The following is a 25,850-nucleotide window of genomic DNA, read 5'->3' as shown; positions in this document are numbered from 1 at the left end:
CTCCTCTGGCCAGACGAAACCAGCAGTTCAATTCCAGGCTGCAGCAAAGTCACATTGTGCAGAGGAGTCATCTGGGGCTGGATTCATGAAACATTTCTAAGAAGAAATTTATCCTTAACTGCCATTTTCTTCTTATTTTTGAACTTTAGAAAAAAGATAAGAATATTTTGTATTCCCAAAAATTAATCTTAAGAATATTCTTATCTTTTTTCTTAAGATTGTTCTTAAGAAAAACTTAAGAAGAATTCAAATTCTTGAAAAGAATCTTCTTAAAAATCATCGTAAATAGCTTCTTAAATTTAGGACAGCCCCAGTCTTGTCTTAAATCCCAAACAGTGAGAATTATTTAATGAATTTATTGGGTTATTTCAAATTAATTGTTATATTTAAGCATTACAACAACAGCTAGTAGGACTATTAATAGTGATGTGCACGAGTTTTCTGAAGTGACAGCGATGACTGATAATGTAAACAATGATCAGTCATGATTAGCCTATGTGTGACACTACTTTTTGCTGACTTCAAAACTCAGTAGCAACACTAAAATGAGTCAGATAGGGATCTTTAATTGAATGCTTTTAATTTTAGCTTATAAATACGACATAATCTTTGGCAGTATTCAGCGCATATCAGTGTGCAAGACGCATTTGCTGTAGAAGCGCGGACACACATACCGGTAGCCTTCACTCAGATGAGAGCACAAAAACACAGCACAAAAACTAATGAAACATATTGCTGCAGTTTGAGATGGACTATTTTAAAAGTAACTGTTCAAAGACATGGCGCATTAAAAACGTGAAGCTGAGCGTCAGTCAAAGGTGCGATGAAAATAGTGTGTGTGCTATAGTGCGTGCTATTGGAAGCGCAAAAAGACAAAGTGAGTTTATCAGTGCGTCATGTATTCATTCAGATAACTACTTTTCTTCTTCAGAAAAAGATTAAGATGTTCTTAAGAATATATTTGAGAACTTAAGAATTTTTCAAGTATTGCACTTAAGAACATTCTTACGAACTTCGTGGAATTTATCTTAAGAAATTTCTTAACTTATGTCTTAAGAAGATTTTTGTGAATCCGGCCCCTGGTTATTTTGCAATTTTGAGATTGAAAGTTCAGTTGTAATGTATGAAAATAATAACATACTTTACTCACTTATAGATTACATGTGTTGAACCTGCTGAAAAAATATTTTAATTCACACAGAGAAAGATAAACTCGTGTTTTTTGGTTTAGGCGGATGTTAGAGGTTGAGTGTGGTCTTATATTGATGGAGCGTGCAGCTCCTTTTTTTCCCCCTGGCTCAAAGGAGAAGAGCTGAAAGATAAACATTCAGCGATAAGATAACTCATTCTCTTACTCTTTTGGGGGCAGTCAAGGTCAGAGGTCACTGGAATGCAAGTGCCTTGTTAATCCATTGACCCGCAGTGCAGAGGGTTAATATTGGTTTGCTAAGCCAAGGGACCCCAAATCAGTCAGATTAAGAAGATTTTCCAGGAATGTCCGGCTTTATTTTAAGATTACTGGATTGTTTGGGTTTGAGTGTCCATGGACTGAGGTTAGTGGATTTAGATCTTCAAGCTTTTCCTCAAACCCTGGAGGAAGGAGGTTAATATTACACCATGGTTTGGAAACACAATTAAGGCCAGTCTTAGCGTATAATCGCTGCAGATGTGGTTGATCAGTTCAGTCTTAAATTTGTTTTCCTGGTGTTAAATGTCACCATGTTAGAGCGCAGCTCACACCTGCTTGTCATTTTTTTAAAGATGCAGTCACATTTACTGTTGCTTGGCAAACTTTTTCCAGTCATTTAAAAAGCAATCCACGCAAAGGCTCCCCAATTTCCCCACAGAGATTTTGCATCAGGTTCAGTTTTTCATGCGTTGCCCAACAACATACTTTGTTTGAAAGTGACTTCGTTGTGAGCAGTTTTCATACATCACTACACTATTGACACTAATTATTCAGCAGGGCAAACAGTGCTGTTCTGGGTCAGCCGGGGTGATTCTAACCCCAGTGAAGGAAGACTGTGAAGGAGGGAACCAGAGAGGTGTGTGCTGCTCATGAAGAGAGCCTCTGTCTCCCTCCCCTTCACAGTAGCTGCTCCCTAAATTCATTAGCAGCTGACATCATCTAACACCGGCCAGAGAGTGAAAGAATATCATTCTATCCCAGTTCCCTCCTCCCTCTCTCTCTCTCTCTCTCGCTTTCTTTCTTCCTCCTGGTCGCTCTGTCTCCTGTTTGCACTCTTTCAGGACTCCTCTGCCAGTAGCGCTCATTGAGCATCATACACGCACCGTCTGCCCGGTGAAGCTGAGCGGAGGAAGCACGCTCCGTGTGTGAGAGGCAGAAACAAGCAGGGGGTAGAAGCTGAATGAAGTTAGGTTAGAATCAGGAAGTGGGAGGACCAGGTCGCGCCGTAGGTGAATGAGAGAGTTTGTTGGGGGTTATAGGCAGCACTCGCGCGAGGAACTGGAGCCAGCGACAGGACCCGAGCTTGAAACCAGCGACGATTTCGAGGAAAGGAAGCGACGGTCGGGGTTTTAGTGCGGCTTTACTCCACCCATTCGGACTATAGGAGGAAAATACTGTACGCTTTGTTGGATTTTCTTGCTCTGCACGAGCGCACGGGAGACAGGCGCGCGCGGATGGTTTGTCACTGAGCGCGCCCCTTACACAAAAGCGCAGAAGTCTGCGTCCGTTAAGCGACGGTTGGCGAGGATTTCAAACGGCCAATTTGCGCAAAGAGGACGAACTGAAGGATTTCTCCAAATCTCTGCGCTCTTGGGTACCAGACACATGTCTGCCTTTGTCTGAGAGCCTCTCTCGCTTTGAGCTCTGGATGTTTTTCTGCTTTCTCTTCTTCCCTTGGAAAGGCTTCTTTATTTTGCATGGCTGTCATTCACTCAAAGGGTGCGAGAGGAATTCGCCGCCTGTTTGTGGATTACATTGTTTGACGTGCAGAATGTGAAACGGCGTATTTACGAAACCTTAAAGTGATTTATTGACTTCTCATTTTCCTCTGTGCCAACCTCGCCACATCAAAAGGTACACCGCACCTTAATATCTCGCAAAAAATGGATTTTTTAGTTCATATCTCGATGATCACAATGTCATTCGACGTTAGGGGAATTATTAAAAGCAGTTTCAGTGGATTACTCGATGGCTGGAGGATTTGGAGCGCTGTTTTCTTTTCGTTAGTTGTGGATAATTGTAGTTAAAATCCCTGCAGTGAATGTTGCCAGATGTTTTTCGGTTGTGGTTTGAATAAAGCAGTCGCGCGAACGCGTCGTTGTGTGGAAACGATGTGTCTTGACGTCATGTTAATGAATGCTTATCACATTATTATTTGTCTTTATTTTTTATTTTTTTTTTTATGTGTGAATGTGGTTTTGGTTTTTTTTTTACATAGCTAATTTTAGCTAAGAAATGTTTTTATACCTTGTCAGTGGCATTTTTGCCTCGAGCAGGATATGGATATAGTGTTGTCAAACCTGTCAGAATAATTGCTTTCCAATGAGCAGTTTTTCTGAGAATATATTCTTAGTTATGTATCCAAAGAAAGACGTAAAAATGCCCCATTGCAAGTTTACATCCACTCAAAACTTGTTTTTATGCTGGGTAATCATTGTAAAATTGTTAAAAAGTGCACAAAGCTCGTGTATTATTTTCCTCTCGAATTAGAGGAGAGTCAGGTTAGACGCTAATGGATGGACTGTAATGGTTCTATCGTTGTTGCTGTTTAGTCAATTGAATTAGCCGATGCCCCTTTGACACCACATTGTCACTTAAATAGGCTTTCATTACCTAAATGCTGTGTAAATTGCAACGCTGGATGTTTGCACAATAACAGCAATGTTAATGCGTTCAATTCGGTCTGGAGTGCGGCGCGTCGTTTTGCGCATGGAGCCACAGTGCCATCCAGTGGCCGCTCTGGGAAGTGACTTAATTTTTGCGCTCATTAATGCTGCAGTACCTTTGATGATGAAGCCCACCTGCTTAGTTCTGAAGCAGATGTACTGACTCTCTCTTTCTCGCTCTCTCTCAGGGCTCCGATGCCAGCTCAGAAAAACTATTCAGCACAGCTGCAGTTAAAGGTAGGTGGTGGACTTTCTTAATTCCATTCTGCTCATGTGCTTATTGCTTGTGTAAATCACAACTGTGTAGTTGTTGACAGATTTTTACTGTTCATATAGAGGCACATACTCTACATTTGTAAAATTATATTTTAAAGGTATATAATCATAGTGTTATGACCTAAAAAATAATATTATTATCGTCATGTGTGAGGATAATCCAAGTCTATATAATAAATACTGTTATATATTGTAGGTATTATATATATATAGATATATATATATATAACTGTGAAGCATGCAGTCTTCGATGCTTCACAAGTCATAAACTAGATTCCGTCATATTATTCTAGACAACTTTATTTACCAATATTGCATTCAGATTACGTTTAATGTGTTTTGCTTTCTGGGTTGGCATGGGAAATAATCCATTTCCTCAAGGCTGACTACGATTCCATTGACAGGCACAGTGTGTTGTATCCCTGCTTACTCACAGCGTATGGGCTGGGAGAAATCCATCTGAGCCACTCTGTTAAACAGATCCCAATGTGCTGCTGAGTGATGAATGAGAAAATCCATTTCAGGCGCGCAGCATGTGTAAACGCCACACACTGGGTCCCATGTGCAGCGGCGTCTGGCTTCTGTTATGGAAATTGATTAGTTGTGAAATGCTAAATAAAGGTGGTGGATCTGCGGCACAGACGGTAGTGGAAGAAGCAATTCTACACTGCTGGTTTGATACTCTGCGTGTGTGATATTGTTTGCCGTGTCTATTTTAAAAGCACGCTTTGTGTTTATACAGTGAGGAGCTGTGATGTGCTCACCGTCTGTTGTTTGTGTGCATGTAAACATCCCACCATGCGCATAGGAAGTTGGTTTGTGTGGAGTCTGCAGTAAGAACACGTGAGTCAAAGGATCCAGGGAGTCAGTTGAGTTGCTTTTAAAACCTCAGTGTCTTTACACAGCAGGAGCCCATCAGCACACCCCTAATTTGCTTTTAAAGCCTTTGGAATTTGAGCTCCCCCGTTTTACAAACCCTGGGCAGGCCAACATAATGGAGCCCAGCCTTGTGAATCCACATTCCTCTGTAATGGTGCGTTACCAGGATGGAGAACATGATGGGTGGGGTGGGGAGGGGTGACGGAGGCTGGAAAGAGAGCTGACCCCGGGGAGGAGGTGAGAGAGAGTGACTGATTGATGCCGACAAGCCCCTTGTTCCTCCTTTTCCCCCTTGCTTCACTCCCTCGGGACCCCAAACACATTTCCCACATTCTGCTCTTTGAAGGCCTTTAGAGGTTTGATTTGTGAGGTTCAGAGGGGCGCTGAATGGCGACCCTTTTTCGGAAAGGCTTTCCCTCCTTGAGACACCTCACCGTGGCTATTACGACCCCACTGAAAGGATTAAAACTCCCTTTGTGCGCCTTAAACTAACACATGCCCGCCTCCTCTGCTTCTGAAAAGCTGGCGCTTGGGAAATAGTACACAAATATGCTTTCTCTTCTCACTGACTGCCAGGCCACTTCGTCTCCCTTCAGACTCTATTTCCATTTAAATGTGTGTCTTTTCTCTCTTTTTTCCCTCTCTTCTTCACGTTTCTCTTGTCCCCTTCTCGCCTTGCCATATGCTAATCTTTCCATTGGCAGAAGGGATGGAGAAAAGAGTATCGTCCTCCAAAACACAGGTGCAAATGAACTTAGGCGCTGTGGTATTTTTAATGGAGGGTTTTAGGAAGATGAAAGACAGCGAGTGTACACAGGACACTGCTCTCTGTTAGAGAGGATTACCAGTCGCTCAGACTCTTAACCCTTATGAACAAAAGAAGAAAGAGAACGTAGCACTGAAGAGCTGAGAGACGGGCAACAGAAAAGATGTCAATATTTGCCTGGATCCTAGAACGAAAGGCTTGTGTGTTTTTCATGCTCAGGTGGTTGACACTCACAAAATGCCTCACATTCAACAGCATGATGAGAGGGAAGAGTCACCTCTGAGGGGAAAATATAGATCAAACTCCAAAACAGTAGAACATTTATTGGGCTGTAGGCTGTTTTGAGCACTGGAGAGGGAAGAGAAAAAGGGATAAATAGATGTCACTGTCAGTTTTGTCTCATAATTTGTGGCAAATTTTAAAGGTAAAAAAGACAGATCATTTTCTTTCTCTCCAATTCTGTCACTGATGGAGTTTTGGTTCCTTGTCACTGTCACCTTTGGGTTGCTTACTTGGGGATGCTTAATATCTGGCAATATTGTCGACTTGATTACACAGACACTATTGGAAGTGAGCTGAACTGGATGATGACATCACTGAATCATCAATGAACTGACTTTAACTGAAAAATTGACTGTTTGTTATTGTCCTCTTGCATTATTGACAAACTATTTTCCTGTTTGACACTTTTACAATCTCTTTTTTATGAAGCACTAAATAAATAAAGGTGACTTGGCTTGATTTATAGATTAAACAATTGTATTTTTTGGAGGAAAAAAGATAAAGAAATTAGTCATAGTCAATCTATTCAAGACTCAAAAACGTGCTAACCTCTAGGTCACAGCCCTCTAAGTTATCTTAATGTTGATCTTGTTCTATGGATGGTAAAACCTAAACTTGATTCTGTGCAAACAAGTAGTTTCCTGTAAGTGACAACCTGTTAGATTTACATAGATGCCTACTTCACGTGTTCTTTGCCGAATTAAGGCTTTTCCACACTGAGCGCGATGTGAAAAAGTACATACGAACGGTGCTTTCACACCGAATGTGAAACGATTGTTCGCCTTTAGCTAATTCACACCTGCAGACTGGGTGGTGCCGACCAATAATGCATTTTTCCTCAGATATATATCTTGTAAATGGATTTAACATCATCCACTGCTCAATATACAGCATTAAATTAAGATAAATGTTCTACACCAGAAACAAACTATATATAATGCTTACAAGAATAGGCTACATCCTAAAATATAATTAGAAGTACAATTAGCATCAAGCTACACGTGAAAAGTTTGTAAGTTTTAATGTATTTGCTTACCCACTTTAAACCGACATCGAGTGCTTATATTAACTTCCAAATGTGATCTACAGTTGATTTTGATTAATAAGCAGGCACATGCACTCTTTGTATGTTTAATAACACTACACTGCTGATATTTGTCATACACATCCTTTATTGCTATAAAAATACCATGAGCTGCATACAAAACACATACAGAAATATATCATAATAATCATCACGTCATCGTGTCCAATATTTGTTTCGCTTTTTCACACTCAGTATGGAAAGGCCTTTAGACCCTCTCCTAACCTCTTCTATTTTCTTCTCTCTTTCTCTCCCTCCTGATGTTTTGTGTAATTGTTGCTTGTTTTCTTTTTTCTCTCCTCATTGCTCTGTCTCTCACTCCTATTAAGCAGAATCATTAAATGTTCGACTTAATTACTGTTTCTCTCACATAGCCTGCAGGTGGCTGCCGACCAGCCTGCCTCAATAAGTGTATTCATCTCCTGCATCTTGTGCATCTAAGAAGCCTTATGCTCGATTTCGGAGCAAGTAAGAGTGAGAACAACAGGAATTGTGACCAGTTAACTACTGAGATATCTAACTGTTTCATCAGTGATTCTGAGACTCTGTAGCACTATCTTTGTATTTGTTTGTTGTTGTATTTGTTAATAAGATGTGTTTTGTAATTATGTTGTTCTTCCATCCTGTTCAAGATAGGACCAAACAGTTTGCAATCACACAGCATTTAGTTATTTTTCTGTCATTGTCTCAGGATCTTGAGACAATGACAAAAAAAAAAAAAACTTGGCTTCTATGGGCTTCCAACTTGTTGTTGTTATGAACTTGAGATGTTTATACTAATAAGTTATCTTGACAAAAATATCTTCAGAAATTTTCTTTGAGATATGCTTGAAGGGGCTGTCCATTGCAGAGTGGTTTTGATCTGCAAGCACAAAATTTAGAGGGAACATTTATTGTATTTATGAATTAAATGCTTTTACACTGTAAATGTCTGATATCTTGTTTGTTGCAGAGTATAAATTGAGTCTGACATTGTATTGGCCACTTTTGGACTTGGATGATAAGAAAGAGCTGTCACTACAGACTGCACTCCAGATACCTTATGCTCTCTCTCTCGCTCTCTCTCAGTATGCTGTCAGTGTCCCACTTAGGAGCAACTCAACAGAGGCCCAAACCACTAAACAAATTGTTTTTGAATTGTTTGCCATTAATAATTCCCAGTAATAGAATTTGTTTTTGTTTCTAGCATCATTCATAAGACAGAAGGTAGCCGTTTTGTGAGTGCTATGTTTTATTTATGCCTGGTCATGCATTGAATAAAATCTAGCTACTGCCGTAGGTCACACAATGTCTGCTGTGGTGCACGTATAATGCCTAATGTAATATTTATGCATGTATAGTAACATAGCTTGGTTGCTTATATATAAAAATCACAGAAGCTGATCAGCTGTCTCGTACAATATTGAATAAATGAGCAAAGTATATACAGTTCAGACTCAATTGACAGCACATCCAAACATGCAGGCAGCCGACCGCTCATCTGAAGAGCAGGACTCGGGTGAGGCCCTTTGTGGAAGGTGTAATTTCACTGACGATGACATTGTCAAGAGATTGAAAAAGAAGAGGAGAGAGGATGAAGAGAAGGAAAGAAGAGGCAGAGAGATGAAGTTTGAGGCAGATGAGAGTTGTTAAGAGCTGGATGGATGGATGTAAAGAGCTCTTGAGATAGCGGAGCGCTCGCTGAGTGCTGTAGTCTCACAAATGTGTCTGAAGCTTCAGGAGTGTATGTGTGTCCTTGTATGAATGTTTGCATACCAGATTCTTTGTGATTTAGACTCTCTTGAAAGGCATTCTTTTTTTTTGGCATTTCATATATGCTATAGGCTACACCTTATTTTGTAAATAACTAGGTAAATAACTAAAAGAATGACAAAGTGCAGTACACTGTAAAACTATTGCGCTACAAACCAGTGTTTGTTTAAAATAATAAATAAAAATAACTTGATTACAAATACCAGTTTGCAACATCAAGCATCATAATGGATTGTTTTTGTACATTGAAAATAATTGGTAGCAACACAGGAAGTCTTGCATATTGAAGTTAAAAATGTCTGCGTCTTCTCTTGAAGTGGAAATAAGGTGGATAAAACAGATGTTTGTAGCTCTAAAATCTAATTGGATGAGGCACATTTGAAGCCATTTGTAAACAGGGCGATAAACAGGGTATGATCCACATTTTAAGCACATTTTTTCGTTGCTTGGTAACAGCATCAAATTAAGCTAACACACAGTCTACATTGGAAATGTGCATCTTGTCACAGTGTAACAAACCAAACATTATGATCGACAAATCTGTTTGCACTGCTGGTCCAGTAAAAGCCATTCTCATGGCTTATTGCTTTAACATTTCATCTTTAGTCAATAATATATGCAGTCTCTCAGGTTGTTTATTTGTGTTCCTTTGTTTTATGTTGAGTAACCAATTGGAATGATTGATTGATGAGTTCAAAACTTCCTGTTTTCTTTCTTTTTTCTTTGAGGATCAATGAACAAAGTCTATCTCTCTGATTTGGGGCAGGTAACTGATTATTTGTTCTTAGTCAGCTCAACTAGCCTTCCTCATACTGAACTATCAGCATCTTGACCTGGCATATCTCTGTGGTCATGTCTTTATAGTTTGTAGTGACAGGCTGTAATTAATGGCTCTGTGTGAGTGTGTGTGATGAGAGTTGGGCTGTAATTCACAGCACATTGTGTTTGTAGTCTGCAGTGATGTCTCATCCCCTGACACACAAACACACAGAGGTTAACACACCATGGGCAACATCCTGATTTACTCCCAAAGGCCAGCAAACAGTAGCACCACCCACTCTCACAGTCTGCCCAGTGATGCATGGGTGTGTGTGTGTGTCCTCACGTATGATTATTGCTTTTCCAGTAGGCTTGCTATAAGTGGTTTTCCTGCCACGGGGAACGAGAGTGTGTTTTAAATAGAGCCCGACCGATATGGATTTTTGGGGGCCGATGCCGATGCCGATATTAACTCGAAAATAGCCGATTTATAAGCCGATATTTTGATTTTGAAAATAAACTGGATATTAGACCCATTTCCTATAAACTACACTTACACAACATTCAATAGCAAAAATATCTGCCTGTTCTATGTATGTGGGCTGTATAAACCATTTTCCAGAAGGGTTATATTAAAAAAAGCCTAGATTACAGTCTCAATGACTAAACAATTGCACATCAAAAGTATATATTTTTTTAATGATTAAAAGAACACTGCATTAGAGGAATCTTTGCAGAAGTAGTCCCACACTTTGCTGCTACTACAGCGTTCACCTTTTTCAGCCATCTGTACGGCAGAAAGAGAGACAGAGAAAGAATAAGCATGTGTATTAATAATATCACCATGTATCATTACTCATGTCATCATTAGAATTATAATAATAATAAACAGGGATCTCCTACATAGGCAAAAATTAGAAATATAGAGAAATATATATATATATATTTTTTTTTTTTTTTTTTTTGTCAAGCAATAGTGCAATAGTCAAGCTGCTTTGAAACAATCTGTAAAAAAGAAGAAAAAAAAGCGCTTGTTCAGCTCACATTTATTTACATGTCCCCTCTGGTTTAATCATTTCTGACGCACCTACTGTAGTTACTGTAACTACACTATATTTGCTCTCACAGACACATTCACAACGGACCCGTATATCTTCTCCTCTTCTCTTTGTGCCAGTCTGAATCAAAACATCGTCATGCGCTGGCGAAACGTAAAGTTAGCCTACTGTTACCGGAAGATTACAGAATCAATTCGAAGTTGAATGGTTAACGTTAGTGTCATGACCACACCGCTGTCAATTTTTAGAAGAACCACCTTCAAACAAGTTAAAAGCAAGTATTTAAGGGGCCTGCTAAACAGGAAGCTATGTTAGCGTTAGGATAACGTAAACAGTTGTTTTTTTTCGAGGCACGCTGTACATAACTTCTAGTCATTGACTACACGCGCCCCCCTGCCCAGTTACGCGGTCATTATGTGGGAAACACTGCAGATATATGTAGAATAAGTTAAACGCTAACCGTTATAGTTTGACCTCTTATTAACGTTCGCGCTCTTCCACTGATAAACATGGTATTAGCTTTGTGGCTACATCTAATATAGCAATGCATTAGCCGGCTGTAGGTGATGTTACAGAATATTTAGAAGTGATAATGATAGGACCGTTAGCTAGAACTACCACACTGTTTTTATATACTACAGTGTATGAACTAAATCTACAATCATTTCACATGACGAACGACAGACTCACCGTCAAAAGAGTACATCTCCGTGGCTCGGCTGATAGCTTTTTTCTGTAGTGGATTTCTGGCGCTGTTGTCAACTGGGGAGTTGCAGAGCTCCCTCTGGTGGGCAAACTATGCAACACTCATAACATGAGTGAAGCATGAGACTCTGTTTCTCATGTTTCATCGGCCGTTATAAACGCCGATGCCGATTTAAATGCAATTAGCTCATATCGGCCGATAATATCGGCCGGCCGATATATCGGTCGGGCTCTAGTTTTAAAACACAGCTTTAACTAGAGCTGCACACTAACAGTGCTGGAAGAAGAGGTGGAGATGCCATGGAACTGGTGATGAATTGGAAGTCAGACACTCGTTTAATGCTTTCCATTATCTCGGTATGTCCCGCCTGTAGTCATAACACAGCCACAACTGCACTCAAACATTCTCTCAATTTGTCCCTCTATCTCAAAGAGGTCATTCCGAGGTTGTTCCCAAACCCCAGAGGTTGAAGGACTAAAGTGAATTCATCCATCTTGGTGACTAGTGGAGGGTGCAGAGAGAGTGGAAGAAAGAGAGGCCAGGGAGACAAGAGACTTTGTGTAAACACTACTATATCCAACATGCAACGCTAAACGCAGGGAGTCTGGAAGCCATCAAGCTAAATAAATTCAAGCACAAACATTTTAATGGGCCGTACTCCAGAGATAAAAGTAGTGCCTACTGAGGGGCACAGGGCAACTGCTAGCAACACTTTTGGACATCTTTTTACACGTCATTGTCTCATCTGAGAAACTGAGAGAAGTTTCTTAAATTGTTCAAATTGTCACAGGTTACCTTTGTGATTTGGAATCTATGTAAGTCTAAAGGGAAAAGGGAATGTGGGAAATTAAGTCTAGATGCTAATTTGTCCAGCTCAGATGCCATGGTGAACTTAGCCATGTTGAAGAGCATACAGTGTAAGAGAGAGTCGCAAAAAGACCTCAAAGTATTGTAATGCTGTTTAATTATCAAGTATGTTTGCATAAAAGCCTCTCTGAGATCTTATAAGTATATACTACCATTAAAAAGTTTAAGGTCAGAAAGATAAGAGTTTATTTTATAGAAATTGACACAAACATTAAGCAACCCAAATGTTTTCAATGTTAACAATAAGAAGAAATATTTCTTGATTCAGTTTTGCGATCACAGGAATAAAAAGGAAAACTTATAAATTGATATTTTGCAGTATTGATGTTATTACTGTATCTTTGACCAAATTTTTGAACGTTAGTGTATTTGTGTGCATTTACAAGCTGTTCAGAACAAATTTCACAATGCATTGGCAATTTGAAATGGACCCTATGTTTTCTTGTCTGTGCTTAATCTGAAAAGTATGTGTATGTAAAATATCTGGTGATCTTACCATGTTTGACTGACATGAATGAGTGACAGAAACTGAAAGCAGAAGTGAAAAGGTTCCCTGTGGTTGAAACCCTGCCTTACAGCTGTGATGACATCACCTTGCAACTCCTGTTCCCTCTGTTTGGAAAAGATTAGCATTTATTTTATTTCTTCTCCCATCTCTTTATTTCCCTCCAGCTCCCTTTTTTCATCTTTTCCCAGGTCTGTCCATTTGTTTTGTCCAATAATGCATAAATGGCAGTTTGAGGTCTCTTTGGTAACAGAGTGATTAGTGTGTGGAGATCTCAACCAAGTAAGTGTGTGTGTGTGTGTGTGTGTGTGTGTGTGTGTGTGTGTGTGTGTGTGTGTGTGTGTGTGTGTGTGTGTGTGCGTGCGTGCGTGTGTGTGTGTGTGTGTGCTTAAGTATATTTTAACCCAGAACCTCAGAGAAGCAATAATTAGGCCTCTGGATGGCCAGGGCTCAGCTGAAGAGAAACATAATCATAAGGTGCATAATCATGGGATCAAGAGAGCACATATACTGCAACACACTCTCCTGACCATGTTAAACTTTGATAAGTTGACACCTCTGGCCTTAGGGTCAGAGGTCACTTAGGTTGAAGGTCAAGCTTCAGTATTTGTCACCATTTCATACTGATCTGGCTCAAATTGGGCAGTCTAAATTGTTGGAGGAACTGATCCTGTTTCAGCTTCTGATTAACATACGTTCAGTTCACCTAAACCACTCAACAAACAAATTTTAGGAAATACTGATCAAAATTCCATCCCATGTGTTTAACCAGTGCAGGATTAGATCTTAGGCTTAAGTTGTCAAACCCAGACTTGCTTGGAAACCTTAAAACATTAGGTTTAACTAAAGTCCAGCTGCTTGAAGAGATGATTTAATTGCCCCTGGTTTCTCAGTCATAATCACAGTAGATTCTCTTATGCAGATTGCAAAATTTCTTATCATGATCACAAGGCCTACTGTATGTTTCTTCTTCAGATGCCAGTTTCCAGATACCAGTTAGTGGGCTGTTTTGTGCCGAAGTCTCTGATTTGAAGTCAGATAGAAACAACCGTGTACCATTAAGACTGAGAGCTATTGCAGCTGTAAGAAGGTAGTGAGGTAAACCAGTTTTCCAGCATAGCTTCTAGATGTTTTTCTACAGATGAGCACTAGTCTGAAGTAGGGTCAAGCTGGTTAGGAACTGTGACCCATAAAAAGAGAGTGAGAGTGGACACCCGTGGTGATAGCTATGGATAGACGCTTTGACTGACCTCCTTCTGGGTGGGATAACTTTCTCTCTGCCACCCCTGTGGTCCCTCAGGGAGAGAGCTCCTCACTCAAATAGTAAACACTGAAACGCTTGGTTGGAAAGGGGGATAAAAAAAAAATAAAAAAACAAGTGTAGAGGCACAGCTGGTGAACAGACTGAGTGCAGAATGTGTGTTCATATCTAGGAAAAGCAGAGTATTCATTGCTCCCTAAAGAATTTATGCTTCCTAACTAACGCTCTCTCAAGCCCTCCCTCCATCTCACAGTATGTCTTCTGCTGACACTCACTCATTCCTATCTGGGGTAAAAATAAACACCTTTGGCCCTGCAGGCCAGGATTAGGAGCACCTCTCCTCACCCCTGTCTCTCTCTTGTTTCCATCACTTCTGCTGAATTCCTTATTGAAATGTTAGTCAGAAGTCTCTTAGCTCCCCATTTGAGCAATCACATGATCCATGACTGTTCCTTAAAGAATCTGCCAAACTTTAAATTAAGGTCCGTTCATGGTAAGGATGATAACTATAACTATTAAATTTTAATAATTGTTCCAATAGGAATAGGGAAGCCCACACTAAACTATACCTATAAATATATATAATATTTATAATAATTGATATATTATTTCAACTTTTTTTTTGTTTTGCTGGGATTGCCTTCCTCACAAATACATTTTACTATCAATTAACATTTTATCTAGCACAATATTTTTTCTACCTTTTTCTACCTTGTTTCCTATAAGTGTGGCAATATACAGTAGGCCTACAGAATAGAGCAAAATCTGGCTGCCTGTAGGCCTTGCTCAATTCAAGCCAGCTTGTGGTTGCTCCAGAGAATTCTTTGCTGAAGGGAAAATCCAGTGTGTGCTTTCATATAAATAAGTACTAATGAAGTGTGAAATGTCCCATTTTATCACCATTGGTTCCATTTATGGGAGATTCCATACCCGGGCCATGGTTTCATAAGCTCTATGAAAAGCTGTCCCATTCGCAGGATTTTCACCATCTGTTCCAGATTACATTGCTCTGAGAAGATGCTGTTTGATTTCGGTTTTAAATGGCAGTCTTTATCCCGTGTGTCAAGTTTTATTCAAACAGTGACATCGTAAACCAGGCATTTCAGTTTGGGCCTCAGTGCTTGGGCTTAGGGGACTCTGGAAAAGCAAACAACCCACCCTGCTGAGGGCTGCTGTTTAGATTAGGTACAACAAAAACACACAAGCAAATGCATTGAACTCTGACCACTAGTGCCTACCGACATGCACTCGAGAGACTCACACACACACGGGAGACTCTGCTTTCCCTCCACCTTAGACATGGTATATGATTCTTACATCCCATAACAAGTATGTGTGTCAATGTGTCCGTCAGAACCATGGCCTCTTCTGAGAGTGCTCCCCTGCATAGAGCCGGCTTTGTTCTGATAGTAACCCAACCCAAGGTCTTGCAGGGTCTGAGGGGGTCCAGGGTTTCCCAACGACTCTCCCAACCTCTGTCGTACTGAAGAGTGTGTTGAGAGACTCCTGAGGCAGCTGGCTGTTTTGGCTTCCCTTAGCACTTCAAATAAACGAATGAAGACACGAAGGACACACACAGAATATTTCACCAGCCTTGCGTCACATACTTCAGCCCCGGTTTTCTTCAATCAACACAAGAATGACCAATTTAGTTTGATTTTAAAGAATGTACTTGTTAAAGTATAGCAGGAAGGGAGGGACACATAGGAATGAAGGAAAAAAGGAAGAGACTCTGCTGTAGATTCTGGATTTCTTTGGCAACAAATTGAGCCAAAGGATTGGTTTACGGCCATGCCCTAGGAAGACTGAGTTTCCAGGTGGCTCAGTCCTAACACCCCTTTACATACACACACACACAAACAGCATGTGTGTCTATAATCCTCAACTTACTGAAACATGAGCCTTGGGTAATGAGAGAGCATTACACACACACAGGCTGTATGAGCTGGTAAGTGCCAGTTCTGGTGGGCTGTTGGAGGGCTTATGTTTCCAGAGATCTCAGTGAAGGGCAGCATTATGTCCCCAGTGTCACACATTCAGAGAGACAGAGAGGCATTGAGTGCAATTTCTGCGCTGTTTGAATAGATTAAAAACATTCAGCTGTGAAATCTGAGTGAGAGAGGAAAAAACTACAGGACTGATTGAAGTTCCCTGAGGGACACACCACTAATGGTGATCTAAAGAGGCAGAACTCAGCTGGTGTCAAAGTATTAACATTGTAGAGATTGCAGCCGCTCACTTATGAATATGCACACAAATACACTAAACCAGTTAGCAGTAGGTATGCCAATATATTAGCAACCATACTGATAGAGGTCATTATTAATATATATAAAATATAATATTAATAATTATAAATAACTGCACGCCGTTTACATGTCTGATTTGTCCCATATTGTCATTACTAATATTATACTGTCCCATTCACTTGGATACACTAAACTTGGATAAATAAATAGACTGCTATTGTTATGTCAGTATGAGGGTTAGATTATTTAGTGTAAAGGCCATTTCAAGAGTGCTAAACAAACTGATAGAAAATATATATTTTCATGCATTTTAAATGATTAAAAATATGAAAACACGCATTGCATCACACCATCTCCTGACTGCATTATTATTTGTAAAATAGGGGCTTTATGGAGTGTGTATATACATGGTTATAAGTATAACAGAGTATATTTTATTAATTTAGGGAAATGAACAAGTATCTTAGCCCTCAAGGGACTATTTGGCCAACCAGCTTATTCCTGCTTGAAAAGAAAAATGTTAAGTATAGAAGCACATGCTGATTGATGGACTAGCAACTCAACATTATTTACTACCTTCCAGCAACACTACATTCAATGAAAGTAAAATAGTAAAAAACATGATAATAGTTCATTTTACTCAGAAGCAAAAATTTCTACCCAACCCTACTTATGAAGATCTGTATACTGTAATATATGTTGAATTTTTACATTGCCCAACCTTTAAATTAAGTTGACAGTATTGAACATTGAGTAGTTGAGTATAGGGCATTATTCCTTACCAATACTGTTTTAATAGTTGTTTAATGATTTAATGGAACCAGAACCTGGAAAATTTCTAACGATTCCCAACCCTGTGCAGGTGCTATGTGTAAGCACCAAATGGGGTTGTTGTTCTCTCTGTAGGTGATGCATAATAATAGTTAATTTAAATGGATTCAGAACCGGAAAATTTCTAACAACCAGATGTTACTGCGCTTTCTTTAAAGCACACACACACACTGATCTCCACCTCCTTAAACACTATGGTACAACCCACTGGGTTAAACCACTTACTACTGGGGCCAAATGAAGCTGTGTGTGTCATTCAACCACTGCACAGGACACTAGTTATATGGCAGGGCAAAACAGCCATCAAAAGCAGCAGGTGGACCTACTAAATGGGTAGGTGTGTGTGTTTTTGTGTGTATGAATATATTTATGCTTGTGTGTTCCTTTGTGATACTGAGTCTAGAGCTGCTTCATTACTTCATGAATCACTGAAATAGCATTAAGGAGATGAGGTTTGGAAAGACTCTGACTTCCGTTTAATTCAGTTACTGACAGAAAACAGGTGTCTTTTTTTTTTTTAGAATAAGCAGGGTGTACATGTCAGTTATTGTGTGCTCACCATCTGTTAGTGTGAAAGTGTGTGTGTATGTATCTGTTTATACTTTGAACGCTGTAACTGCAACAGGATCTTACCACAACTGTCTCACTTTTTACAGTGGGCATCTGTTTGACATAATGCTCTTGTGTCTTCTATTAAAATCTTTGATGACTACAAGGTCACATGAAGACTCACAGTTCAGGTTTGGTTTCTTTGTGGATGCCGAATTGCATTGCCGCTTTAAAAGATATAGATATTTATAGTCCTACCTGAATTTACCTGCAGCATTAATTACCTGCTTTTCAGAAAGAGATAAGAGTGTTTGTTTAAACAGAGAATGCCTGTAAGATGTCTAGACAGGGTGAAATTAACACCCACTACCAGATGAATAAGGGTGTTTTTGTTTTGTTTTGTTTTTGCATGTGAACTCTGATCTGTCTGATTAATTATAAGGGTGGACCTAAAGGCGGTCACACACTGGACGAGAAGCATTGGCGTCTAGAACAATTCGTACAAGAAATACAACACGGCATATCTGGGTGCCACGGACAGACACCGTATGGCGCCCCCCATGTGCGTACACTCATAGAAAATAATGTTCAAATTTTAAAGACATAGCACGACGCGACGTTGTGCTCCGCTGCACTTCTCATCCAATGTGCGACCGCCTTTAGATGCGCCCTCAAGGTCAAAGATAGTGTGAACTTCCTAAATATTTTGAAGGATGAATAGTTTGCCAAATATTTGAAATGGACTGACAGAAGACGTGCAGCTAAAATAGGAAAGTGTAGTGTTGTTAGACAGGACTTTGACTCCCTCATCACCTCTTTGTCTCTTTTTGTCCTCCATGTGTGTGTAAGTCTTCTCAGAGACTGACTGCTGCTGGTGTTTTGTCTATGTTCAGGCATGTTTACATCAGTATTCACTATCACTGCAGCTGCTCTTTGAACAGCTGAATCATCTCCATTTCAAAGTCAGATGTAACAATTTCCCTTCATTCAAAAATTACAGCTATAATTTTGTAAACACACTTTTATAGTCTTTGCTTGTTGTGCGAGACTTGTCAGAGTAAATGGTTAATTTAAATTCAAGAGTTTATGATGGACAGAAGTAAAGTCCACTCAATAAATCATTCTCTTATGTACTGTAGCTGTGTATCATTTGTTCAACACTGAAAATGAGTCTTTCTACAAATGTTAAAATGGAAAAAAAAGTCTGGAAAACATTGTGGAAATTACACATTACTTTGAAGTGAATGTGAACTGCCATTTGCAACCCATTTTACTTCCATAATGTGATGTATATCTAAGTGAAACAGGATAGCCTATTCAACAACACAATATCCATCCTGAATAGATTGGATCATAAAAAATCTAACAATTCCCAGGTAAAGTCAGAGCAAGTTTGCCAATACAAATCTATTTGGTTGTTGGTTAACATAATCCAATAGCTTTTGTGGCCTAAGTGATGTCAGTGGTCTGTACTTCTGTCCCTCGCGATTATTTTCATCCAGGTTCAAATTAAATATGGGTTTTATACAGACTATACAGGTCTATAGTGACTGAGTTATGCCTTTTCCTTGAGTGACTCGATAAGGTTCAAATTAAATATGGGTTTTATAATGACTTGTGTGTGTGTGTGTGTGTGTGTGTGTGTGTGTGTGAGTGTGTGTGTGTGTGTGTTTTGTTAACACCCTTCTGAGTTGTGTGTGTGTGTGTGCTTGTGTGTAACACATTCCCAGTTGCTGTCAGAGCATTCTCTGGTTTCAATGTGTGCACATGATCTCAGTCCTCAGGGATATATAAAGATTTGTTCTCAGAGGGATCAACACCGTCCTCACCACGGAAGAAATCTATCATTCTGCCAGAGCCTACCCAGTCTCTCTCTTACACGCATACACACACATAGACTCCTTAACACTCTGAAATGTAGATCTGCCATGGGCCCCATGATCAGAGAGAAAATTTGAGAAAGACACAGAGGATGTGTTTCAAAACCTGGTGACATGATTGCCTAGACTTTTGGGCATCATAGGCATGTTCAGACTGACTAGACTCAAATCTGATACATTGAGACATATCTCACAAACATTCACAGGGATGCTAAAAAGCAAGTGTTCAAAAAAGACAGAAAGCAAATGTAGTAACAACAGCATGGGCTTGACAGCTTGGAGCAGAGGCAGTGAAAGCGACGTGTGATGGAGTGAATGAGGTGTGTGTGAGAACGAGCTGACAGTAATGTGTTTGTGAGGGTGGGATGGGTAGTAGTTGTGTGTGTGTGTGTGTGTGTGTGTGTGTGTGTGTGTGTGTGTGTGTGTGTGTGTGTGTGTGTTCTCAGGGCCCCGGGAAGCTGTCACAAGTGCTTAGAAAAACATCTCTGTGTTAATCACAGTAATTACAGCAGATTGACCAGCTTTAAACAGCGGAAGCAGCATTTAGCAACTTAGCCATCTGTGGGATATGAACCCTCACACATTCACTGAACTGAACAATCACACAGATTTACACACATCCATAAAAGCAACAAACACAGCACAAGGTGTTGAGAAAAGAGTGAATTGTGACACTAAATGGGCGGCCAATATAAACACCCAGACATCTGCTGCAGTGTTTCCTCAGTCTCCTCAAAAATGTCCGATGTATGCTCAGAATGGAATGTCGGGTTTAGTTTGTTTGTCTCTTGTGAATCTGTGTGTCTATTGATTTTCTCTTTTAGATTATCGCTGATGTGATGAAATATTCATGATCTCACATGATAAATGTTTATAAACATGCTCTGATTGGTCCATTACTCGGGCATGTACCTGTCACTATATGACTGTTCTCTTGCTATGTCGGTTGCTGATTTAAAAAGGTTTTTCAGAAAAAAATAACTATTGACAACCCCGTTTAATATTAGGTTGGAGTCCCTAAGGTGTTCGCAGCATTAGCTCACTCTGATATTGAATGCATATTGAAGACTCCTGGATCAGCAGCCTGTCTGAGTTTTTTATTTTAGCCCAAAGGTTAAGAGGCGGATTGGCCTGTCTTTCATTACAGTGATTGATTATGGCTGTGAGCTTGGCTCGATTAGGGACCAGGAGTGATCTCCTTCCACTAAAGTGTAAATAAATATCACCTCTGCAATATTTGGGTGATGTAGTTGCTGGTATACTGTTAACCACAAGCAACATCTCACAACATCATAAGAATGTGAGACAGACACAAGGGCCAAAATCTAATCTGCACAAATTAACAATTTTTTCTGTATTTTTATTTTTGTTCTGTATTTGCCTTTATTTTTTTTTTTTTTTTTTTTGTATTTGATAGTTGTTAGTTGTAGGGTGAAATTTTTTTTTTTTTTTTTTTCCAAATTCCATTTTCCAAATTTTTTTCGTATTAACTTTTCTGGATTCTGTTTTTTTTTTTTTTTTTTTAGTTAAAAAGCATGTCTAATTAATTAAAATCACAAAACCTGTACATTTTCACATCAGTTTATTAAACATTTAACAAAAATTACATGTTTAGGGCTCTATGGAATCTTTTATTTTTCTCACCATATTTTTTTATTGTTACCAAATTCTGTGTTTTAGCTTGTCTAATTATGTAAATGCATAAACAACTTAACTTACATTTTTTCTTAAAGAAGCCTTATGATTTTTTTTCCCTCAGAAATTTTGTGTTGTGTATTTAGATTTTTCTGGTTATCAAATGAAGATATAAAAATTTTATTTAATATAACTTTTAATTATTGAAAATTAAGCAAACTTTATTTTATTGGCAAACAAAGGGGATTTACTATTAAAAATAAAACATGGAAGAAATGTTGTGATTATTCTTTAAAAAATAATGTTTGTTTCATTTTAGTTGTAGTAGTATGCTTTGTACATTCTACTGAAAAATGCCTTCAAATCAAAAGAATTTTTTTTTTTTGGTGGGTTGCAGTGAATTTTAGTTTTGTGTGTGTGTTATGTTGTTATTTTTTTTCTGGAGATGTTGTTCATGTGTTTACGTCCTCATTTAGTGAGTCAGCAGACGCTGAAATCACCGCGAGCGTCACGCTTGCTTCAGTATGTGTGCAGAAGGCTACATGAAACCGCGCGTCTGCGCCATTCATTCACAGACAGGCAGAACATGCAGGATTCATATTTAAATCAACTTTTGCGGCTTATTAGTTACAGATAATAGTCCATATAGCGATTTGATTTAAGTGTTATGACCTACTTTTGATTAATTAATTCAAAATTTGACAAATTAGGTGACATTCCGCATTAAACTGTGAATTCCGTTTTTATGACTGGATTCCATGATTCCGTCTGCGTTTTCTGCATCGCAGAAATCATAGGGCCCTATAGTTGTGCAAATAACAGCAGTTTTCTAAATTTGTAATAGGTATAGGGATAATGTGGCAGCTTGCCTTTGTTTGTGTATGATCTTGCATGTGTACATCACAGATGTACACATGCAACTGGGATTAGTCTGTCAATACCTTAATCACGGTTGTTAGCATTCTCTCTCCCTACTCTCAGTTCATATTTAAAGCCATATATTCATATTTAATATTTTCAGCTTTCCTTCTGCTGAAAATATGTTAAAGTGTGTTTCTGTGTGCGCGTGAGTTGGCAGTTTCTTTTGATTGCATCACCAGCAGCCGTGCTCTTTTACTTTTGATTACAACAAGTGATGTTCTTTTAAATGGTCCTATTAACAGGTTTGCTTTTTTCCAAACACATAACACAGGTGCACCATTACTGTAATATAAGCATGTCAGCTGTTGAGTTCAGCAGCTTCTTATTGCATAATGACATCCTCATCATCGGCTTCATCCAGGACAGTCTGGAGTATACAAACAGACAAGAGGTTGATCAGCTTGCTGTCTTGTACAGTCTTAACAACCTGGAGCTCAACATGCTCAAAACAAAGAAGATGATTGTGGACTTCAGGAGAAACCCCCCTGCACTCCCCCCACTCACCATCATAAACAGCACTGTGGCTGCAGTAAAGTCATTCAAGTTCCTGGGCACCACCATCTCACAGGACCTGAAGTGGGACATTCACATCGACTCTATTGTAAGAAAAAAAAAGCCCAGCAAAGGCTGTATTTCCTCCACCAGCTGAGGAAGTTCAACCTGCCACAGGAGCTGCTCACACAGTTCTACTCGACCATCGAGTCTGTCCTGTGTTCATCTGTAACTGTTTGGTTTGACTCAGATACCAAATCAGACATCAGGAGACTACAACGGACAGTCAGGACTGCGGAGAGGAATTTTGGTGCCCCCCTGCCTAAACTCTAAGAACTTTTAACCTCCAAGATATGTAACCTCCAAGGTAAAATCACTCTGGACCCCTCACACCCAGCACACTTCTTCTTTGAACTGTTGCAGTGCTACAGAGCACTGAGCACCAAAACAGCCAGACACAAGAACAGCTTTTTCTCCCAGTCCATATTCCACCTGATCAATGCATAACAAATCTCAGGACTGTACATCTATAAATAACTTATCAAAACTTTTCATCTGTAAATCTATGCACATTCACAATTCTGTCTATTGATATATTCTCTTTCTCTACATTTTATTACCATATTATTTTTTTTACTTTATTACATTAATTTATATGTACGTCTGCACTATGACTGTACTTTCTGTACTGGAAGCTTCTGACACCAAGACAAATTCCTTGTGTGTGTAAACACACTTTGCAATAAAGCTCTTTGTCGTTCTGATTCTTGTTCTTCAGTTAAGAATTTATGCCTTACACTAATCTATCTATGATGCAAGATGTTTACTGTGGTATAAGAATAGATAAAGTGATAAGAGATGAGAGGCTTCAGAGACTATAACACCATGTCCTAACTACACGTGACACAACAAGAGTCCAGTGACAAGCAATTTGGGTGTCCACACCAGACGCAACATGACATCGCAATGCAACAGATTCAATCAAATGTCACAGCCAATCAGAAACATGTGTGTGCAGGCTCTCTTTGGAAGCGCACTGCACTCACAACGAAATGGATACGCCTATAATCTAATTCATAAATATTAAAGCTCATGAGTGACTGATAAGATCTTTGTTATGGAATACGCTCGTTGGTTCACAGTGAGTTCACAATTTTTACAGGCATCTTTACTTTAATTTATTTTCATGATCTGAGGTAAACTATCTGTTGTACTATTTGTTGTTGCTTTAAGTTTGGATATAATTTCATTTAAACTCATATTAGAGAAGTTTAACTTTGAATAAAGCACATAATCACCTTAGATTATATACTGTCATATAGTTTGTATGTTTTTGTTCCAGCCGTGATGTCGCGGAAATAGAATCCGTTTCTAAATTTGAAATTTCACGTGTTGCCGTTGCGGCTAGTTAGGACAAAAACTCACATTAACATGGAAAGGATACCTTTTATCCTGCATCGCGTGTAGTTAGGACATGATGTAAGAGTAGCCCACTGCTGCTGTCATCATCAGGTCTGAGCTGGTTAAAGTTGTTAATCTGTGTTGTGGTTGTATTTAAAACATGAGGATGTGAGGCTGAATGCTTGTTGCTGCTGCATTGTTTCAGCCATGGCTTTGAAGCTGCCCTCTATGGTCCTTACATCATCTTTCTGTAAAGCCCCCTCTCTTCTCTTCTGCTTCGAGTGATCACAAATAGCCATGTCTAAGCTGTTACCAGCAAGCTGAAGTCTCAGCTCAGCTGATATGACAGTAAAACGACTATCAGGCGGAGAAGACAGGCAGGGCTGTCAGTTACAATGAAGGAAAGACTGTAACACTGGCCTGGGGGCACTGAAGGAAGGCCCCATAACCCCAGACCTCATCTCTAGCTTGATAGGAGTATGTGGGCTATTTCAGGGCAGAAGGGCTGTTGAAGTGTCAGGATGCCTGAAGCCCAGTGTAACAGCATGACTGGCATTTGCCAGAACAATTGGTTATCGGCGCATACCACCCAGAGAGGCCCAGTAATTATCCTGGTATAAGTATACTTACAAATGATGGTGCACAAACTTATTTAGAGACGCAGAATTCAAAGCACACTTCTTTCACACTAATCACTTCAGTGTTGGTGGTGTTTTTTGTGCAGAACTGCATCAAGAAGTCAAATATCAAGTAATGAATAGTGATTGCATTGTCTTGATGGCTGGTCAACTAGTCTGTTTTAAGGCAGAATAGGCCTAGATGGCAGTGAGTGTTTAAATGGTCAGATGGTTATATACACAGAGACTAAAATCAATGCATCAGCACAATCTAAATGAAATCCGTCTCTCTCACGCACACACATGCACACTTGCGCTCATTGATGCCTGTGCCTAGTTATTTCTTAGTGTAATGAAAGTACTTTTTGAGAATTGGTAAACAGTACATTTTCCAATTACACTTCACAGACAAAGCATTTGTTGTTGTTCTGCTTTGAATTGAGATGTTGTGTGCATCTGTACAGAAGGTCACTAGTAAGGCTTGCTGAATTTGAACTCTGCCTGGGTAAATTTGTTAGAGATGAACTGTATGGATAGCCAATAGTAACTGCTTTATCTTGGAGAACCTTCATGGATGTATTTTGGTCCAAACCTGGGTTCAGTTGACCACAAATTTTGGATAGTTTGAAAGATGACTTTAGAACTTTGCAACAATCCATATGAAAGGGGATCCATGGTACAGTTTAGATGCTGTGGACACAATCTGTAAGTAGCTGCTATTGATTAGGTGTAATACAGTGTGAAATCAGAGGGAGCGGAGAAATTTAAACTGGTTTGGACACCTTTTGTCCAATGTTTCTTCAACTGATATAAAATATAAAAAGTTGGATTTGTGTGTTTACATAATTGCCATATTATTAAACAGGATTAATATGTTTGATTTAAATCAACATTGTGGCCTCACCTCAAAAGATGTTTAGCTCCTTTATAGACTTTTTTTTTTTACTAAATACATCCTCATTTGTCTAATTTATATTTTTTCCTTCTGTTTTATTTAACACTGTCACTTTCACCTAGCTTTAGAATAATGAAATCAGAAGCCTTAGAAGCCATAGCGGTGATAATATGCAGACTTGGTGTGTAAATGATATTTTATCTGGGAAAATGTGCATAATATCTGTTCTATTCTGTTTATGGGAGCTCTGGACTCTGTCTGTGGTTTTTAGCAGCTGAATATGGTGTGTTCCTTCAGAATGGACTCACCTCAGGATAATGAGCTGTGTTT

General features: G+C 39.3%; 1 protein-coding gene across 10 annotated transcripts in view; it reads left to right on the top strand.

Annotated features, from left to right (window-relative positions):
• Nucleotides 1-25,850, top strand: part of LOC109097628 (autism susceptibility gene 2 protein-like) — a 336,042-nt gene that overhangs the window by 289,497 nt on the left and 20,695 nt on the right. For 9 of the 10 annotated variants that reach the window (XM_042765150.1, XM_042765153.1, XM_042765151.1 and 6 more), the window contains one exon: nt 4,044-4,092. In XM_042765150.1, coding sequence (XP_042621084.1) covers nt 4,044-4,092 — 49 coding nt within the window. Of the gene's footprint in view, nt 1-4,043; nt 4,093-17,269; nt 17,464-25,850 lie in introns of those variants that run through there. The other variant, XM_042765156.1, reaches the window with a different exon arrangement.

Source organism: Cyprinus carpio, chromosome A10 (assembly GCF_018340385.1).
Source record: "Cyprinus carpio isolate SPL01 chromosome A10, ASM1834038v1, whole genome shotgun sequence".
In the NCBI taxonomy this organism is placed as follows: Eukaryota; Metazoa; Chordata; class Actinopteri; order Cypriniformes; family Cyprinidae; genus Cyprinus; species Cyprinus carpio.
Note: the sequence above shows the minus strand (reverse complement) of the source record. Positions and strands in the feature narration are given on the sequence as shown.